General features: G+C 45.0%; 1 protein-coding gene across 1 annotated transcript in view; it reads right to left on the bottom strand.

Moving 5' to 3' along the window:
• Positions 1 to 18,400, bottom strand: part of col4a2 (collagen, type IV, alpha 2) — an 87,699-nt gene that overhangs the window by 49,503 nt on the left and 19,796 nt on the right. The window contains exon 4 of the mRNA XM_080786031.1: positions 6,619 to 6,702. Within this exon, the coding sequence (XP_080642157.1) occupies positions 6,619 to 6,702 (84 nt within the window). The remainder of the gene's footprint in view (positions 1 to 6,618; positions 6,703 to 18,400) is intronic.

Here is an 18,400-nt window from a genome sequence, read left to right as displayed (position 1 = left end):
CCTCCCTTCCCTCATCAATGAATTCAGTTCTTTCTCATTATTGCTCCACGAGGGGCCTGACCGTCTTTGACAGGCCTTTTATTAGGTCAGGGCCAGAATACTGTTAGAGGGATGGACGATAATACTCTCGATAACAGGTTTGGACTGGGGAAGGATTGCATCATAAACTTCATGTGTTATACATCACCCGGCCCCTGTTACCGATAATAAGCACGACTCCCAACTAAATCAACGGGCCAGTCATGCAAACTTTGAAAAATGGGCTCTATATTCTATAACTTATGTCTGCTTCCATCAAAATAAATGATGTAAGGTCTTCGAGGGCAACGACTGACCACCGATGGCAATCAGACTGTAGCAGCAAGAGGTCAGGTTCAGCCAGTTCAGTGATTTCATGTATGGCTAGAATACTTTTTTTTTGTTATTGTTGCAGTTTGTCAACTTCACATTCCAACGGAGCCACCCTTTCCTCTCCGTCGTGGCACTTTTGAACGCTTCCGGCAAAAAAAGTCATGACGTATTCGTTGTTATTATTATTAGCCGTCTTTTTTTGGTCCAAAGGGAGAACGAACCACTTCCCTGTCTCTGCCGCGGCGACAGGGAAGTTACACGACAGTTGGTGGAGGGGGGGGGGGGCACAGAATATATATGGCCATGTTTTTGTGGAAACAAGGAATTATTTTGCCAATTATAGTCACAAGACAAAAAAACACAGACCTGCACACGTGCACACACACACACACACACACACGCACAAACGCGCGCGCACGCATGCAGGCACAAAGATATCTTGTTCCCACAAAACCAGAGACACTGTCTCTATATAAAAAGAGAGATCAGTGGAGAGTCATTGTACTCCACTTCCTGTGACGTATGTCATTTCCTGTTCTTCTACATCAAGCTTTTCCCACATGGCGGGGGCCGGCGGGGACGGGACGGGATGGGATGGGATGGGACGGGCGAAGCTGGGACTCATCTTTTGTTCCAAACTGGGTCAAGATGCGGTAATTCCTCTGTTTTGTTCCACATTCTGCTACATACAGTACGACCGCCATAAGAACATCTGTCCATAAATGGTGCCCAAATTCTGTCAAAAATTCTCGCTCGTTATCTATCCCCGTTTTCAGCATCTCCTCTCTCTGGCATGCGTAGTAGCAGTGTATAGCAGGGCTTCTCAACCTGTGGGTCGGGGACCCCCAGAGGGGATTTTGAGGGGCGTGATCCTCGGCTCAAAGCGAGGCGTTGTGTGTGAGCTTCTAGATATAGGCTATTTAGTATTTTCACAGTGTTCATCTGTGGAACCCAAACTGTAATGACTCGGCTCCTATATTCCAAAACAGCTTATAATCAGAGTGCATGTTCAAGTATGATTATTTTGGAGGGTCCCCCAGTTCAAATAATGATCATATTGGAGGGTCCCCCAGTTCAAATAATGATCACATTGGAGGGTCACAGGCCCTGCAAAGGTTGAGAACCACAGCAGTACGGCACCAGGCCGGACAGGGGGTTCAGAGCGTGAGTTCATTCTTCGATGTGTATCGGAAGAAACAAACAACAATGAGCACTTTGGATGGTGTGTGTGTGCCGTGCCGTTTGGGGGGAGGGCTGATATTTGTCTGAACGCCTTGCGATGCACAAGCTGCCATGACGGGGAGTGGGTGGTAGTGCTGGGAGAGAGGCCATGCTGCCAAAATCTCTCTCCTCTCTCCCTCAAGCAAAACTCCATCAAATTAACCCATTTCGAGCTGTGGACGATGCTATACAAAGTGTCTTCTAAATCCCGACAAGTTTTCAGAAAATCCTATACGTTCAGTGGTTCTCAAACATTTTCATGTCGAGGTTAAAAAAAACGTTCGCTCTGAAAGAATAATATACATGCAAAGATTTGCGCCTGCACATTTTCACGATTTTTCAAAAATAGCAGACCTACAAGCTCGTAGCTTGTAGATCTGCTATTTTTCTATATAGCTAAAGTGTAAAACACCAAAAGGGGTTCCCACCCAAAATGGGTTAACATCATAACTCCCTCCACGGAGCAACAATACGCTCCATTCTTTCTCAGAATTATCACACAAACCCGCGCACACACACACACACACACACACACGTACGTACACACACACACCCACACACACTCTCCCTGACCCTATCCCCCTCTCATTGTGCTAATTGACTGTGTCTCCATCTCCTTCCTTCTTCTCACTACTGTAAGCGTCTGACTTCATGTCACCATCTGACCTCCAGAACGTGCAGTGTGTTTGAGCATCGAGCATCGTTGCCCGAGTCCAGACGCAGCCTTATATAGAGCAGTGGTTCCCAAACATATTCATTTCATGCTACGGACCCCCGATTTAATGGCATTTCTATCTCTGCCACCCCAATGTATATTGTGCGGGGCGGCGGCGGTGGCTCAGGGGTATATATAGAGTGGCTGGATAGTTACCGTAAGGTTGCCAGTTCGAACCCTGTGGGCTCCCCCAGAGTTGGTGTCGAAGTGTCCTTGAGCAAGAGACACTGAACCCCAAATTGCCCCTGATGTGCTGGTTGGTGCCTTGCATGGTTTCCGCCGCCATCAGTGTATATGAATGTGTGTGTGAATGGGTGAAAGCGCCTTGGATATAGGCGCTTTATAAATGCACCATTTACCATTGTAAAACCACTGTTAATTTAACTCTGAGAGTGTACAAATGGAACCAAATGGTCCCGTTAGGGTCCGTTTGGTTCGCAGTCACCCGTAAACCTCTCATCCTCCTCCATTCACCACCACAGCTGTAACAAGCCTCCGCCAATTCGGGGCCAGCTGTGAGAGATCAGCGATCAGTGTGAGGGGATCGGCGTAAAGAACGGAGTGTGTTCTAGAAGGGCCAGGGGTCGTCCTCTGGGAAAGCCACGCGTTTTGGACGGAAAAGCATGGTCTAGGCAGGAGGAGATGAACGACATCTGTGTGAGAACCCGTCTCCTCCAGTTCCACTCCATTCGCAAACAAAACGTGATTAGAGAGATGGATGGGGGGAGAATTGAGGATTTGGAATCCATATAGCAACGTGCAAAGACTCTCAAAGGACGTGGGGGTGGGGGAAAATTTACGACAATATGTAAGCAATAAGACAATGGGAGGGGCAGCTGACAGACAATAACTATAGCAAATTTATAGTATATATACAGTACGGTCTGTCTATGTTTTAGGTGGAAAACACCGAAGAGAGCCAAGTCACAGTGTTTGAAACAGGGCTTGGGCCGTCAAAAAATGTCTTGACAGTTTTCTGAAAAAGCTATGTTTCTATGTCAGTCGTTCTTCGATTTTTCAAAAATAGCAGACCTATACAAGCTCGTAGTGCGCCACTCGGTTTGCGCGCTATGAGCTTGTAGATCTGCTATTTTTCAATAGCTAAACTGTAACATAATGCCGACCGCCGACCCACAGATCATTGGACGACCCTGCTCTACCTCCTGAGCCACAGTCGCCCCACCTTGGCTGGTAATCCAGTCTGGCAGTGTGCTGTGGGTTCGATTCCCCGTCCTTTAGTGCATGTCAACCCCCCCCAATCTCTCTCCCCATCTCCTGTCAGCCTACTGTCTATACCTATAATAAAATATAAAATAAAAGGTGAAAGCCACACAAAGAAAAACAACATTATTTAAATAAAAAAATAGAAACGCCTTCAATAGATGTGATATGATGTGTGAAGCAGGATGCGATGATGGAGGGTAGATAATAGGGAGTGGCGACCACGAAGAGGATGTTTTTACTACTTATAGCCTGCTATTGTTTTCTGAAAGGGAGCTCGAAATCACCGCCAAGGCGTTCCGTAACAGTATGTACAGTAAAGAATGAAAAGTCCCTCAGAGCATTGTCATCATCATCATCATCATCATCATCATCATCATCATCATCATAAAATAACATTATATCCCTTTCATCTAAGTTAACCCATTCTGAACGGGAACCCATTTTGGTGTTGGCATCATGTCATGCTTTAGCTATTGAAAAATAGCAGATCTACAAGCTCATAGCGCGCCACCGAGTGGCGCGCTACGAGCTTGTAGGTCTGCTATTTTTGAAAAATCGAAGAACGACTGACATTTTTTAGAATCTGATCTCAGGTCAGAATGGGTTAATCAGACCAGTGTGTGTCCAGTGGAAACCTCGTATGAATCTGATCTCAGGTCAGAATGGGTTAAAGTGAGAGGGTGAATGAACAAGTGAGCACGAGCGCGCGCGCGAGAGAGAAAGGGTGGAGTGGATTGGAGTGGAGTGGAGTTGGGTGGGGGGCGTCCAGCTCAAGGTCTGACCCCTCTGCATCCTTCAAAAAATGTGGAATGCGGAATGTACTTCCTCAGTCTCTCCCTCTCCTCCTCCTTAAGGGGTTTCCTGTATCCATGGTGAAGCATGTATGGGGTCATAGGTTCCAACATACTGTAAAGAGTTGATCCCGGCTGCAAATTCTCCGCTCATTTGCCCCGTCAGGCAACAACACAATTTCCCAGACATTTATTTTTTCCATCCACTGTTTCGTTTTTGTTTTTTTGTTGCTGGAAAAGAACCCCACCTCCGCATGTTCTGTTCTCACCAGTATAGTGGGGGCGGGGGGAAAAAAAGAAGAAAAGATTCTAGTTTCGTTTCTTGTATAGGCCATGCCGTGAGTTTATATACAGCTCCTGGGAGAACCATGAGTGAACGTTAAGAGAGGGAAGTGGCCAAGCGTCTGCTCTGGAAAAAAAACCTTTATGTTGTCTTTATGTTCAGTCGAAAAAGAATGCATTCACCTACAGTGCAGCTATAGCCGAATATAGTAGTATGATACAGTATTGTAGTTGTCATTTATTTCATTTTCCCCCCCAATTTCTTTACCCGGGGCGGTTGTATACACCTGTTGTTCAACCCAACCGTTCCCAAATGGGAACTTTCCAAGGCACTCACAGCCTGGGGTTTGGCACACACTAGGCTGCACTGACTGGCTGATTACAAGGCTTCCCTTTACCCTCCTCCCTCCAGGGCCTATTATCTCATTATGAGGCTGATGTTTAGTCTATCTCTCCCCGCGCCGCTTTCACAACATCATAGCCCTGCTGCGTCCCGTCGTTCTCACTCAACCAACCCTCTGTCTGTCTGGCCTCCCTTTCTCCTAATAATGGAACTCCCACCACCCCCACGAAGACCCCCACTCTGACCTTCTCCTCTGCAGAGCTTAATGGAGTGTTTCACCACTTACTCTATCGGAATAATGTGATAAGCATATGAGGCCTAAGGGGCTGCTGGCGGTGGGGTTCGGACTGGTCAGGAGATAGCTATGGCTAATGAGTCTACGCTGTGTTCCATACATAGACCGCTATGCCTAGTCACGGCCAGAAGTAGTGTCTGTAACTTAACTTCATTCCCTGATGAAGGCTTAAAGGACCACTTCACCACTTCACATCTTCATATAATTGGACCTCACTAATAATAAATTGGCACAATTCTTTTCGACTCAGTCTGTGTCTCATAGGAGGGCTGTGGGCAGTTCAGAAACCAGTCCACCAGTGACGTTGTTATAGGCAGATCTCTTTTTTTAAACAATATATTTTTACAGAAATGTTTAGATTTGCATTATCGTGAGAACGATGGCTTCCATTTTTGCATTGCAACTTTGCAGGACTATAAAAGCATGCAGTTTCTATTAGCTTGGATTCCTCATTGATGATGTCACTGGTGGACGGGTTTCTGAACTGCCCACAGCCCTCCTATATGAGACACAGACCGAGTAGAAAAAACATTGTGCCAGTTTATCATGATTATTACTGAGGAACTATTATATGAAGATAGGTTGAAAAGTGGTCCTTTAACCACCGAAACGTTGGGATTAATTTGTCTTAACCTGCTGCAGCGGTGGCCGAACGGTTTGCGGAGCGGTCTTGATACCGGAAGGTCGCTCGTTCGTATCTCCGGACCGGCATGTTAAAATGACCACCGCTGAAGTACCCTTGAGCAAGGCATTGGACCCCTACCATGAAATGTTCTATGAGCAGGGCCTGGCTGTAAACAAGTTCTTGAGCTTAGTCCAGTTACCCTGGGTAAACATGGTAACTTTGTCTTTTGCTTTGCGTCCTAATAAAGTATTGGCATTCTGACTATTGATGCGTGCGCCTGTGCGGACCACTTTCTTGATTTTTCAAAATTCCCTCTGTAGTTAATTTACCATGATTTCACATAATTTACGTGTCATCTTCAAAGTGCATTGTTGTGAAGCTTTAGCTATAATCGTTGTTGTGATGCTTTAACTCAGAAGAAGGATTCCAGAGACGGAGACAAAGGTTTAACCCATTCTGAACGGGAACCCATTTTGGTGTTAGCATTATGTTATGCTTTAGCTATTGAAAAATATCAGATCTACAAGCTCATAGCGCGCCACCGAGTGGCGCGCTACGAGCTTGTAGGTCTGCTATTTTTGAAAAATCGAAGAACGACTGACATTTTTTAGAATCTGATCTCAGGTCAGAATGGGTTAATCAGACCAGTGTGTGTCCAGTGGAAACCTCGTATGAATCTGATCTCAGGTCAGAATGGGTTAAAGAAAGGCAAGAGATAATAGAGGCTATACGTAGCGGCGGTATAGTTAGCGCGTGTGTAGCTTAGCTTACCCTGCTGCCCTTCTCCGGAAAGCATTGACAGCCACCGCCGCTGCAGTCTCTCCCTCCACAGGGTCCGTTGTGTTTCTTGCCACCCTGTCAGAGAAAGAAACACACGGAGAAAGCAACAGGTTATAGAGTTGCCCAAGGTGCATAGCCTCAGCATTAATACACAAGACACTATATCACATCAACTTTTGAGACGGCTAGCTGTGTGTGTGTGTGTGTGTGTGTGTGTGTGTGTGTGTACAAACAATCATGTACTATAGGTGTGACAGGCAGTGTTTGGGCACTCTGTGGGTTTTCTTCTGTGCACATTAGCTGTTTACGCCTGCGGATCTAGTGTCGCATGAATGTGGATGATTGTCTGAGTGCTTGTCTGAACGTTTTTTCTTTTTTTGTATACTCGTCTAGAGAGCTAAAAGGATGTTTGGGGATGTGTGGCTGGCATGACTCATGCTTGGGACGTCATGGCACAATGGACAACCAAGTGTCCATGAAATCCTTCCATTCATCAAGGCCGTCTGGCCTTTGACAGGGAAAATGTGTCTGGGGAGAAACCCAGAAGCGCCGTTGAGATGCTAAGACTATATGCCGCATACCACAAAAACCACAACTGCCACCAGAGAGGGACACACACGCAGCCTGTTTGGAGGGTCAACTGTATAGACATGACATGATCAAAGATTATATGGGAAAACAGGGTTTCCAAAACCACATGTTAGGGGGGCGGCAGGACACTAAATCATGGTTGACTCGAGAAGAGCTTGACTTGGGACATGATTAAACCATTCTGGGCGGGAACCCCCTTTTTTTGGTGTTTTAAAGCATGCTTTAGCTGTTGAAAAATAGCAGATCTACAAGCTCATAGGGCGGCACTCGGTGCCGCGCTATGAGCTTGTAGGTCTGCTATTTCTTTTTAAACGTGAAAATGTGGCGCAAATCATTGAAAATGTATTCTTTCAGAGTGAACGTTTTAACTCAAATCTTTGCTTCTGGGGGGTCCCGGGAACAACATATTTTCAAATGGGGGTCGGCGGCCAATTACATATAATTTCTGAGGTCCTTGACATGACATAGTTTGAGCACCACTGATAAAGAAACACAGGTTTTTTCTGAAAACCGTCATGATTTAGAAGACGTTTTGTAGAATCGAAACGTAGGCCTAAATGGGTTAAAGACACAAGTAAATCTGGGGAGGATGGTTCTGTTTATCTTTAGTAGGCTACAATATTGCGCGATGTGAGAGCCCAAATTAGAACCACGTACGGTACGTACCATGTTTACAACTCCATACAGTCAAGAGTGACAAGTTATTGTGAAGACTAGACAAGCATTCTATAGACACCACATGACACGGAAAACAGACAAATATTAAGACCCAAAAACACTTCAAAACAATTATAATTTGCATCCAAGTGTCAGCATGTTCACACGGTCCCGTTAATAGCTGTGTGGTTTAAGCATTTAAGGCCCTCAGGCGCGTCCATTTAGCTGCATGACTGGAGACGCACCATTTGAATAGATTGAAATGTTCCTTAACCCATTCTGAACGGGAACCCATGGTGTTGGCATCATGTTATGCTTTAGCTATTGAAAAATAGCAGATCTACAAGCTCATAGCGCGCCACCGAGTGGCGCGATACGAGCTTGTAGGTCTGCTATTTTTGAAAAATTCGAAGAACGACTGACATTTTTAGAATCTGATCTCAGGTCAGAATGGGTTCATCAGACCAGTGTGTGTCCAGTGGAAACCTCGTATGAATCTGATCTCAGGTCAGAATGGGTTAACTTCCTTTCCGAGTTTATCACCATGTGGAGCATGACAATGCATAGTGAGTGAATTGACAACAGAAAGGAAAAAAAACACATTGAGCATTCCATTTCAAGTTTCCACGGTCATTCGGAATGAAAAGGCCCTTTTTAGAGTGCAACGTATTAGCATTAGTTCATTAATAAGGCTATGATACGAGACAGATATGTACAGACAAGGCTCCGTCGTTGCGGTAGCTTATCTCATGACGTCTCTGACTGTCCTCTGTCTGCCTACATGTTCCACCCACGCAGCCATACCATAGTCTGCTTAGACAGCAAATGCCTCAATAATACCCTCCCCCTCTGTCGCATGAAAAAGAAAAAAAACTGAAATATTCTAAACGGCCACTCTATGCCCACAGTGGCAACAAAATGGCAGATAAAGAAACAGAATAATTCTCCCTCATCACTCTCTGACACGATGTCCCGCAAAATGCCCAGCTGACAAAGACCACATTGAGACCCTCGTCACACACAAAGACAGTCTTTTAGCCTGTGTCCTTTAATGATCTCCTATCTACACAACACAAAACAAGGCCCTCTTCCCATCCCCTGTGGAATGCTTAAAGATAGAGTTTTCTCCTTAATGAATGCTATATCTGTGGATCGTGATGAGTGAACCGTTTTTATCTAGTGTTTGATATAGCTGAGACATGACCTAAAATTATAGGCCTACAGATTGTTATTTGCCCTGCACACTTGACTCACTATGGCAGGAACTATTTCCCTGACGGTACAAAAATATCAAAAGCTAATGGCTAATGCCATTAAGGCAGTACATGATTAAAATTATACCACGTCTCGCTAGATTTGTTTTTAATGTATTTGCCACTGCTGTCCTGCATTTTTGCCACGAAGATAATTGTGTGTAAGTGTTGTTGCTGTTTGTTGTTACTGTTGTTTAATTCATGAGACCGAAGACAAATTTCCACATTGTGGACAATAAATGAAACTAACTAACTATTACTAACGGCATGATAATTCAACACAAATGTTCAATGTATTCCGATCTGGTCTCATTGTAAATGATGTGCAAGTTGAATTATATATTTGATGTTGGAGGCGGTGGCTTAGGGGTAGACTGGCCGGATTGATGGTAACCGCAAGGTGCAGTTTGAACCCGGGCTCCCTCAGAGTTAGTGTCGAAGTGTCCTCCTTGAGCAAGACACTGAACCCCACTAAATTGCTCCTGATGTGCTGGTTGGTGCCTTGCATGGTTGCATGGTTTCCGCCACCATCTGAATGTATTGGGTGAATGTAATGCACAATCTATGTAAAAGCGCCTTGGATAAAGGCGCTATATATAAATGCACCATTTACCATTCATGGTGGCATCCTTTACCCCACACAGCTGTGATGGAGTTATGCGCTCAGCCTTGAACAACACACCTCCGGACAGGCACACAAAAGACAATGGAGAGGTATAGGGGTCCCCCAGCAGGACAATGTGACATGACACGTATAGCTATGCAAAAAATCTGTCACTTAAAATAGTTGATGACTATTTCATCCGAAGACAATGGGATTGTGTTACAGTATCCTGTTTCTCTGACCCGTACCATCACAACAAAAGCAGCATAATAATTCTACCATAATTACACCAATTACATCATTGTGTGTGTGTGTGTGTGTGTGTGTGTGTGTGTGTGTGTGTGTGTGTGTGTGTGTGTGCGCGTGCGTGCGTGTGTATGAGTGTGTGCGTGCGAGGTGCACGCGTGCGTGCGTCTCTGTGTGAGCATGTACCGTGGCTGTCAGTGTGCTGTGCATGCCTATAAGGCCTGCAGCATGTTTTCATAACATCAACACCTAATAAGAAAAGTTAAGTATATAAATTAGTTCAAAATAATATAAATGAATGAGGTTGCGCGAGGAGGATTCGCGCTGTTGCTAACAGGTAGCACCTCAACCAAAGGTATAGGCTACAGTATTTAATCCTCTCCAGCCCTCCTTCCTGTTTCCCCACGTCTTTTGTAGTTTATATAGGCCTATTTGTAGTTTATATAGGCCTATTTGTAGTTTATATAGGCCTATTTCAGAGAAATGGCCTTAATAGAGGGTATGCGCATGCATTAAGTGAATGGCAGATCGAGTGACAAAGTTAATTTAATGTTGTTTAAAGTAATTTAATGCACTCAAATAGAACTGTTTTCTGTTTGGATGTATGGGCTGACAAGGCCAGAAAGTAGTTTTCTGTCACTCAGTAGGTGTTCTCGCATAACTTCCGGGTATGCTGATGATGATGTCACGCGCATACCTCCTATTGGGTTGTTGAGTTCTCGAAAAAGAAAGGAACCAGAACAGACCAGCTAGGGCTGCTTACTATAGGCCAAGACTGGTTATAGCTCGCGACGTTCTGAATACAGTATGAGACATAGCGACAAAGAAGACCAGACCACCCGCATAGCGCTTTGGCTTGGGAGACAACTTAACTGAGTTTTTAGTTTTTTTTTAGTTTTTTTTTTTTTACATAAATCTGACACATAAACATAAAATTGATGTAACACTGCGAGGCTTCCAGTCTCAACAGTGTGGAACCGATCCCAGACTCAACACTTATAGGCCAGCCCAGTGCAATATCATAAAGGAAGTGGCTCATTTGAGACAGCTGCTGCAGCTGGAGGCGAAGCCATGTGCTGCTAATCATAGTCGTTCGTAATACGTTCATATAATAGTAATGTTCATTTTCTGGCCGTGAACGTGGCGAGAGAACTGATGTCCAATATCCCATTTGAATGCAAAACAGCAATCAATATTTGTAATGGGGGAATGTGTTGGCGAAGTCAAATTTCCTTGTAAGCTAATTGTTATGAGAACTATATGATGCAGTGTAACAATAATGAAATGCATTTTTTTTTAGCGCTTTTCCCAAACTGCTCAAAGCGCTTTACAATGGTTAATTCATTCATTCATTCATTCATACATTGGGAGGTGAAGCGGCGAACAGTCGACGCCAGCGTACTCCACTTCAAAGCTCACACCGACCGATTGGAGGCAATGTAGGGTTCAGTGTCTTGCCTCAAGGACACTTTAGACATGTGGACAGAGGAGGAACAATGTACATAATGTTTCTCTACTATGACAACAATTCCAGGGCAGTTCCCATGCAGAGCAGGTCTGCTGCTGCTGCTGTGTGTATATACTTCATCTTTACAGTGTATAGAATCTCTGTGTTGATCATCTTTCTTGTCATGCTGACATTTATAAACTGCAATCGGAGGTCTGGGTCTGGGTGGGAGAACCACTGTGGTCTGCTGCTCTATACCGTGCGTATATGACACGCCTGTACACAGTACACACACACACGCGCACACAGTCGCACACAAATGCAAAAACACGCAGATGAAAACCAGGTGAAGTCCGAGCCCCTGGCACAGCGACCCGATCCATATTATGTATACGCATGCTTGCCAGTCCACAGAGGCTGCAGCCATATAGGAGAAGGGGAACTCAAACATTCCCACGTTTCTAAAATCCCACCATATAATATCCCCCCCTTATAATGTTAACCCATTCTGAACGGGAACCCATTTTGGTGTTATAGCATCATGTTATGCTTTAGCTATTGAAAAATAGCAGATCTACAAGCTCATAGCGCGCCACCGAGTGGCACGCTACGAGCTTGTAGGTCTGCTATTTTTTGAAAAATCAAAGAACGACTGACATTTTTAGAATCTGATCTCAGGTCAGAATGGGTTAATCAGACCAGTGTGTGTCCACCAGTGGAAACCTCGTATGAATCTGATCTCGGGTCAGAATGGGTTAACAGAAACAACATCATAACGGCAAGAGAGTTCAGCCTCCCCAGCGTGGCTGCTTATACGCATTGTTTTTTTTCTCCTCTCCTCTCCCAACTCATACTCTAGCTTTGTCTCATGAGCCAATAAAATCCAGTAAAACGTTCCAATGTTCTGCTCTTCAGGCCATGCGGCCGGAACGTTGTGTACTTGGGAGTAATATATCCCTGCAAATAAATAAGGACAGCTTGTTCCTCCGTAGAGTTGAAAGGTCACCGATATTCCCTTCCATCAAAAGATAATACGTGACACATTATGAAGGATTTATTACAAGCAAATGTCCAAAGATTATCTCTTGAGTATTCGTTTCAATGGAGACGGATGATTTACTGTACGGGGAAACCTCATTTACTGTAAAGCAACGTTGCTACAATGTATGTAGGAGGATTAGGAGCCTTATGGCCCCAGGAAACGGATGAGAACTGTACAGTAGTTTGAGCCAAACAAAACAAGTACAGTGTAAATAAATAGAATTACTCTGTGTTCCTCATTTAAGTGTGTGTGTGTGTAATGGAGGTGGAGTTTTTTGAGTTGCATTATTACCTTCTTTGAGCGGTGCCTTTATAACTATATGTGTGTCTCCATGTATGTCTGTTTTAAGTACGGACAGCTGACCTAAAGTGGCACTCTTGAGCAGCATTTACATTTCTATCTATCTATCTATCTATCTATCTATCTATCTATCTATCTATCTATCTATCTATCTATCTATCTATCTATCTATCTATCTATCTATCTATCTATCTATCTATCTATCTATCTATCTATCTATCTCTCTCTCTCTCTCTCTCTCTCTCTCTCTCTCTCTCTCTCTGTCATTTTCTTTCATTTATCTGGCCGTGTGTTTCAACGCTTAAATGGCTTCCCCTTGTATCATGATCTCACCCTTTTATCTTTCCCAGATCCACACACAGAGAGCATTTCCTTGAGTGCGCGGCGGCGGTGTCTTATTATTGCCACCAATAATTATGTCTTCAGGCCGTGCTAAGTTGGCCAAGTGCGTTGGTTTGTGTGGTCTGTTCCGCGGTCGGCTTTACTCGCCAACGTTTGTAGAACGTTTCCCACAGATTTCACCACATCCCATGTGGCATGCCACATGTATACTATAGGGCCTAATGCCATGTAATGGCGGCAAAGTGGAAACGATGACAAAACCACCGACATGAGACCGTCGACAGCACGCACGCACGCGCACACAACTCACGATTGGTGATAGAAGAGTTTGAAGATGAGTAGATATATGGAATAATCAACCACACGGTTTTGAAAAACAAGCCTTTAACTTGTTTTCCTGGATGGAGAGTTAGTAATTAGTAATTATAGGGAGGTGTCTATGACCTCTATAGCCCACAGGGAAGGACAGTCCGACTCTGTAATTCACTAATAACCGCCAAAAGCATTTTCACTATACTTCAGAGGAATTGAAAACCTTTCTCCCATGATGAAGGACAAACAGATCAAACAACAGGTGGTTACTCAAGGCTCCTAATTACCTCACTTACAGCAAACACACACAAGTATGCATGAATACACACACACACACACACACACACACACACACGCACACACACGCACGCGCAAATGTCCAACGACTCCATGATGTGGACACGCAGCTGTACATTCCACATCTCTCCAGGCAAATCATTCACTATGACGCTCAATATTCCCCACAGACGTATCACATTTTGCTCTCTCACTAATACAATTATTTTAACACATTTTGACCCGAGATCAGATTCTAAAAATGTCTTCTATATACAATACATCCTGACAGTTTTCTGAAAAAGCCATATGTTTCTATGTCAGTCGTTCTTCTATTTTTCAATAGCTATAAAGCGTAACATGATGCTATAACACCAAAAGGGGTCCCCGCCCAAAATGGGTTAAAACGTGCGTGACCATCATCATCATGATAAGGATGACCTTTTCCCCCGAGGGGTGACATTTCATCGATGGAGGAGGACAGAATTCTCACGACAATTTTTCTTCATCGTGGCACTCTCAGAGTTACAGACCCATAAATGTCCATTTGGTTCCAAACTATCATTTTAGCTGAGGACCCCCCCCCCCCCCCCTGGAACTCCCTCAAGGACCCCTGTGGGGGTCCCCGGACCCCACTTTGAATACCCACTGTCCTAGCATTCTCATTAAGACCTCAATCTCGGGCTATCGCAGCCGTCGTCACCCCCTCTTGTGATGATGGACAGGACAGATTGCCTCTCAAAGGTGGCTTCTCGGCTTACACCCATGAAACTGCCAAGTGGAGCGAAAACAGTGTTTGTGTGTGTGTGTGTGTGTGTGTGTGTGTGTGTGTGTGTGTGTGTGTGTGTGTGTGTGTGTGTGTGTGTGTGTGTGTGTGTGTGTGTGTGTGTGTGTGTGTGTGTGTGTGTGTGTGTGTGTGTGTGTGTGTGTGTGTGTGTGTGTGTGTGTGTGTGTGTGTGTGTGTGTGTGTGTGTGTGTGTGTGTGCGAAGACCCCCCTCCATGCTTGCGGGATCAAATGAACAGCGACCAGAGACCCCTGGGGGTCACTATCACTGTTTGATGTGGGATCAGTGGAGAGACTTATCCCTCACCTCTTGTCCAGCTCATTTAAAGCCTTCGCGGGAGGACCGAATTATCTCAAATGTGGCTGTTAATTGACTCTGAGAGTGCACACATTGGAACCAAATGGACCAGTAAGGTCCATGTGGGTCCATTTGTACACTTGCTTCTGAGTACTATAAATCTAAATCTAAATCTCAAGGCTATCAGAATGAAAGGAATGTCCCTTTGGTCTATTGGTTAAGATGTTGGGAGACCCCGAGTTCGAGTCCCGGGTGTTACACATGTGACTGTGACGTGGTATACGTCTTACAGGTCCGCTTTGGCAGAGGTCTTTGCTTATCCTCAGTGGGGTTCTGACCCCCGTCACCTTTGCTCTTTGACCTTGGAGCGCCCAGAGGAATGTTTGAAGCCCTGCATTCAGGTCAGTGGATGAAGTACCAGCCCTCTCCTCACGGTGCTGCGTTGGAGCTAGAAGCAAAAATATGGCCTCGAAACACATCCACCTACACAGTGACCTAACTGTTCTAACCCAAGACACGTACGTGGGACGAGGGAGACGAGGTCCACCTGTTACCAAAATGAGCTCTTAATGAGGTGAATGAAGAATAAGGCCTGCTTGTGTTGTGTGTGTCTGTGCGAGCGCGCGCGTGCGCGTGTGTGTGCAACCGTGTTATCGGCATGTGTGCGTGCAACCATGTTATCACTCCCATTTGAGGTAACAGCTGCAGCTCTTCATTGTAATGCTAAAAAGGCCTCAACTTAAAGACGTTTCAAAGAGGTCGTCCGAAGTAAGAACATGTGGTCAGAGATGTCTGGCGAGTGAGGGTTATAATGCACGGTGTGTGACATCCGTGATGTCTTACTTGAGGCATGCCTATACGCCGTGTCTCTGTCACTGCTACGGTGATGAACTGGCGTGGTATTATAGGACATATTGTAACTGTATATATCAGGGGTTCTCAAAGTGGGGTCTGGTGACTATAGCAGGGGTCCTTGAGCAGGTTCAAGGCGGTCCCCGGGCTAAACGAGGAACAGCTTAAACACGTAACGTGAGCCCTATTTTATCTGAAAAAAGCCTATATCTAATATACAAGCATTGTGAGCTTGTAGATCTGTAAGAATATTCAAATCTAGAACGAGGAAAGTTCCCCCACCAGTTGTATACTGGTTGTTGTCAGAGTAAACGTTGTATACCCTTTTACGCCCGTATACGGAGTTCCCTGCAGTGTCTGCTGTCTGTCTGGCCTGATACCGTTTTTGGAGAGCTCCCCTGATGTCATGTCTGAAAAGCTGTGACAGTTAAACAATGTTTTGGTAATGAATGTGTCACCTACACTACAGTACATGTTGAATTTCAAGCGGTGCCATGAGCAAAGTCACAAATTGTTGAGCTTTTCCAGTAGCTGGAGTACCATACTGTATATGAACTCGCGTGCCTTATAACCGAACATTTTTGGTTTTTTACTATAGCAGACAAAATGTCTTTGCTAATTGCTAGTAATGTGCAGATAACCACACAAAGAATGCTAGAAGTAGGTTTTTCATCAAACTTTACTTCATCAAACTTTCATCGACTTTCATCAAAATAGCTGTGTTGAATTTGATCTCGGAAATTAATCCCATATTGCTTTTGATTTGGCGTTGCTTACTGCGGCACCCCTTTTTGGGGCATGTGATTATAGGCTTAGCCTATAACCCCTAACCCCAAAAATGCCAAATATTTCAGAACAGAAGTATATAAGGGATTAAGTGTATAATAAGACATCTGTGCTCTGCTGGTGAGACGTTGAATGCTCTGTTGAATTGGAGCCCACATAAAAGTATCACACAGAGATCTAACATGGGACCCAAGCCAGCAGCATCATCACAAGAACAAGACAGTAAAGGGAGGGATTGGCATGAGGGTCTTTTAGTTCCAAATATATAAAAAGGGGAAAGGAGCATGTTTAAATGACCCCCTATATGAGTGTGTGGGTGTGTGGGTGTATACACATAAAACCACAAGCAAGCATGCGTGCGTGCTGACGAGCAAACGGATGGATTGAACACAGACTCCGTGAACAAGTCATGCTGTTCATTGTTGCCGTCTCTCTGTGTGAATCATATGGCGTGGGAGAATCATTTCCAATTTACAAAACGCGTACTATACATGTTCTCACGCACGCAAGTGACCGTTGAAAGCAAGATTGTATCATGTGTTTTTTCACCAGTCCTTCTCCTTAATGACTACATTCGAGTCTTGTGTACTTAGTTTGTCTTTCCTCTTTTCAGTAGACTTAATAATAAACTTAAATAAACGTAATAAACGTATAAAGCGGCAAAAGAAAAGCATACGTTGAAGCCGGCGGCAACGTGAGGTGAGAGGCCATTCGGCCTTCTTTGCACACGCGTCGTTTTAAGTTCTTCTGTGAAATTGTATGCCCATTGCCCACGGGGGGGGGGAGCATGTCAACTGGATGACTTTTTGCATTCCCAAAGCAGTTTAAGCCTTCCGGGTTCAACTAAACATAGTGCTATATAAAATAAGCACATCAAATTGTTAAACAAACATATTTGCATGCCATACAATAAGGAAACACACGCACGCGCGTGCACACACGCACGCGCGCGCACAAAGCACAAAGCAAAACATGAAACATAATCGTGTTTGGCTTGGCTCGTTATTGGCTTGGCTTGTTATTGAGGCATACAAAAGCTCTCCCCAGAAAAAGCCCCCCCATTAAAATGATATGGGAAACTGTCACGGAGCTCCTCCTCAATGAAGACCGAGACCACGTCGTCACACAACCTTTATGGATCTCCCGACTTGCTTTATTACTGCATATCCCGCCAATATAGCCCGCACCGCTGCCGCTGTTACTGTAAGCCAGCACACCTTCCTGCCTCATCACACATCTAGTGCTTCCCTTGAGAGCATTTACTGTAAGTAACGCAGACCTCGTCTGTCAAATGCTACACACTCAACACTCCATTCAAATGGAAAGAGAGGGAGACGTGATGAAAACGGGAGAGAGAGAGAGAGAGAGAGAGAGAGAGAGAGAGAGAAAATATCCATGGGCTAGTATGGGAACGGGCTGGGAGACTGTACAGTACACAGGAAGTCATTTCCTGAGTCCCTGCAGAGCAGAGCAGCCATGGAAAGCGTACAAGTCAGTATTTAGAGAGAGAGAGAGAGGGGTAAAGATGGAGAGAGAAAGAGAGTCAAACCCTTTCCGAGTCCCTCTCCATGTGCGTGCGTGCGTGCGTGCGTGTGCATGCGTGCTGATGTGCAGCAACACAAGTATAGAACAGGAGAGTTTTTGGGGGGGGCGGGGACATGAACAGGGGGAACGGGGAGAAGAAAAGGACCGTCGTGAAGCAGAGCAGAATATCTCCCACTGTGTTTCTCTGGCTGGACTCCAGTGTAAACACAGCTCTGGTTTCTGCTTTGCGGCCTGAACCAGCTGGACCCTTTTCCTCTCTCAAAACCAGCCTCGGGTCACACACAGAGAGAGAGAGAGAGAGACCCAACTGCAATGTTCCCTGGAGGCCATCCTCTACTAATCAGCGCTTCCTGCTCTGGCCCAAGCCAAGTGGAGGTAACATTTAAGGACCTGCTGGCCCTGCTTTCCTGGAGCCCCCAGTGCTATAACAGGCCAAC

The sequence above is a fragment of the Protomyctophum bolini genome (genome assembly GCF_963924005.1).
Source record: "Protomyctophum bolini genome assembly, chromosome: 16".
Taxonomy (NCBI): Eukaryota; Metazoa; Chordata; class Actinopteri; order Myctophiformes; family Myctophidae; genus Protomyctophum; species Protomyctophum bolini.
The sequence above is the reverse complement of the archived record's forward strand: the minus strand, read 5'-3'. Positions and strand labels throughout refer to the sequence as shown.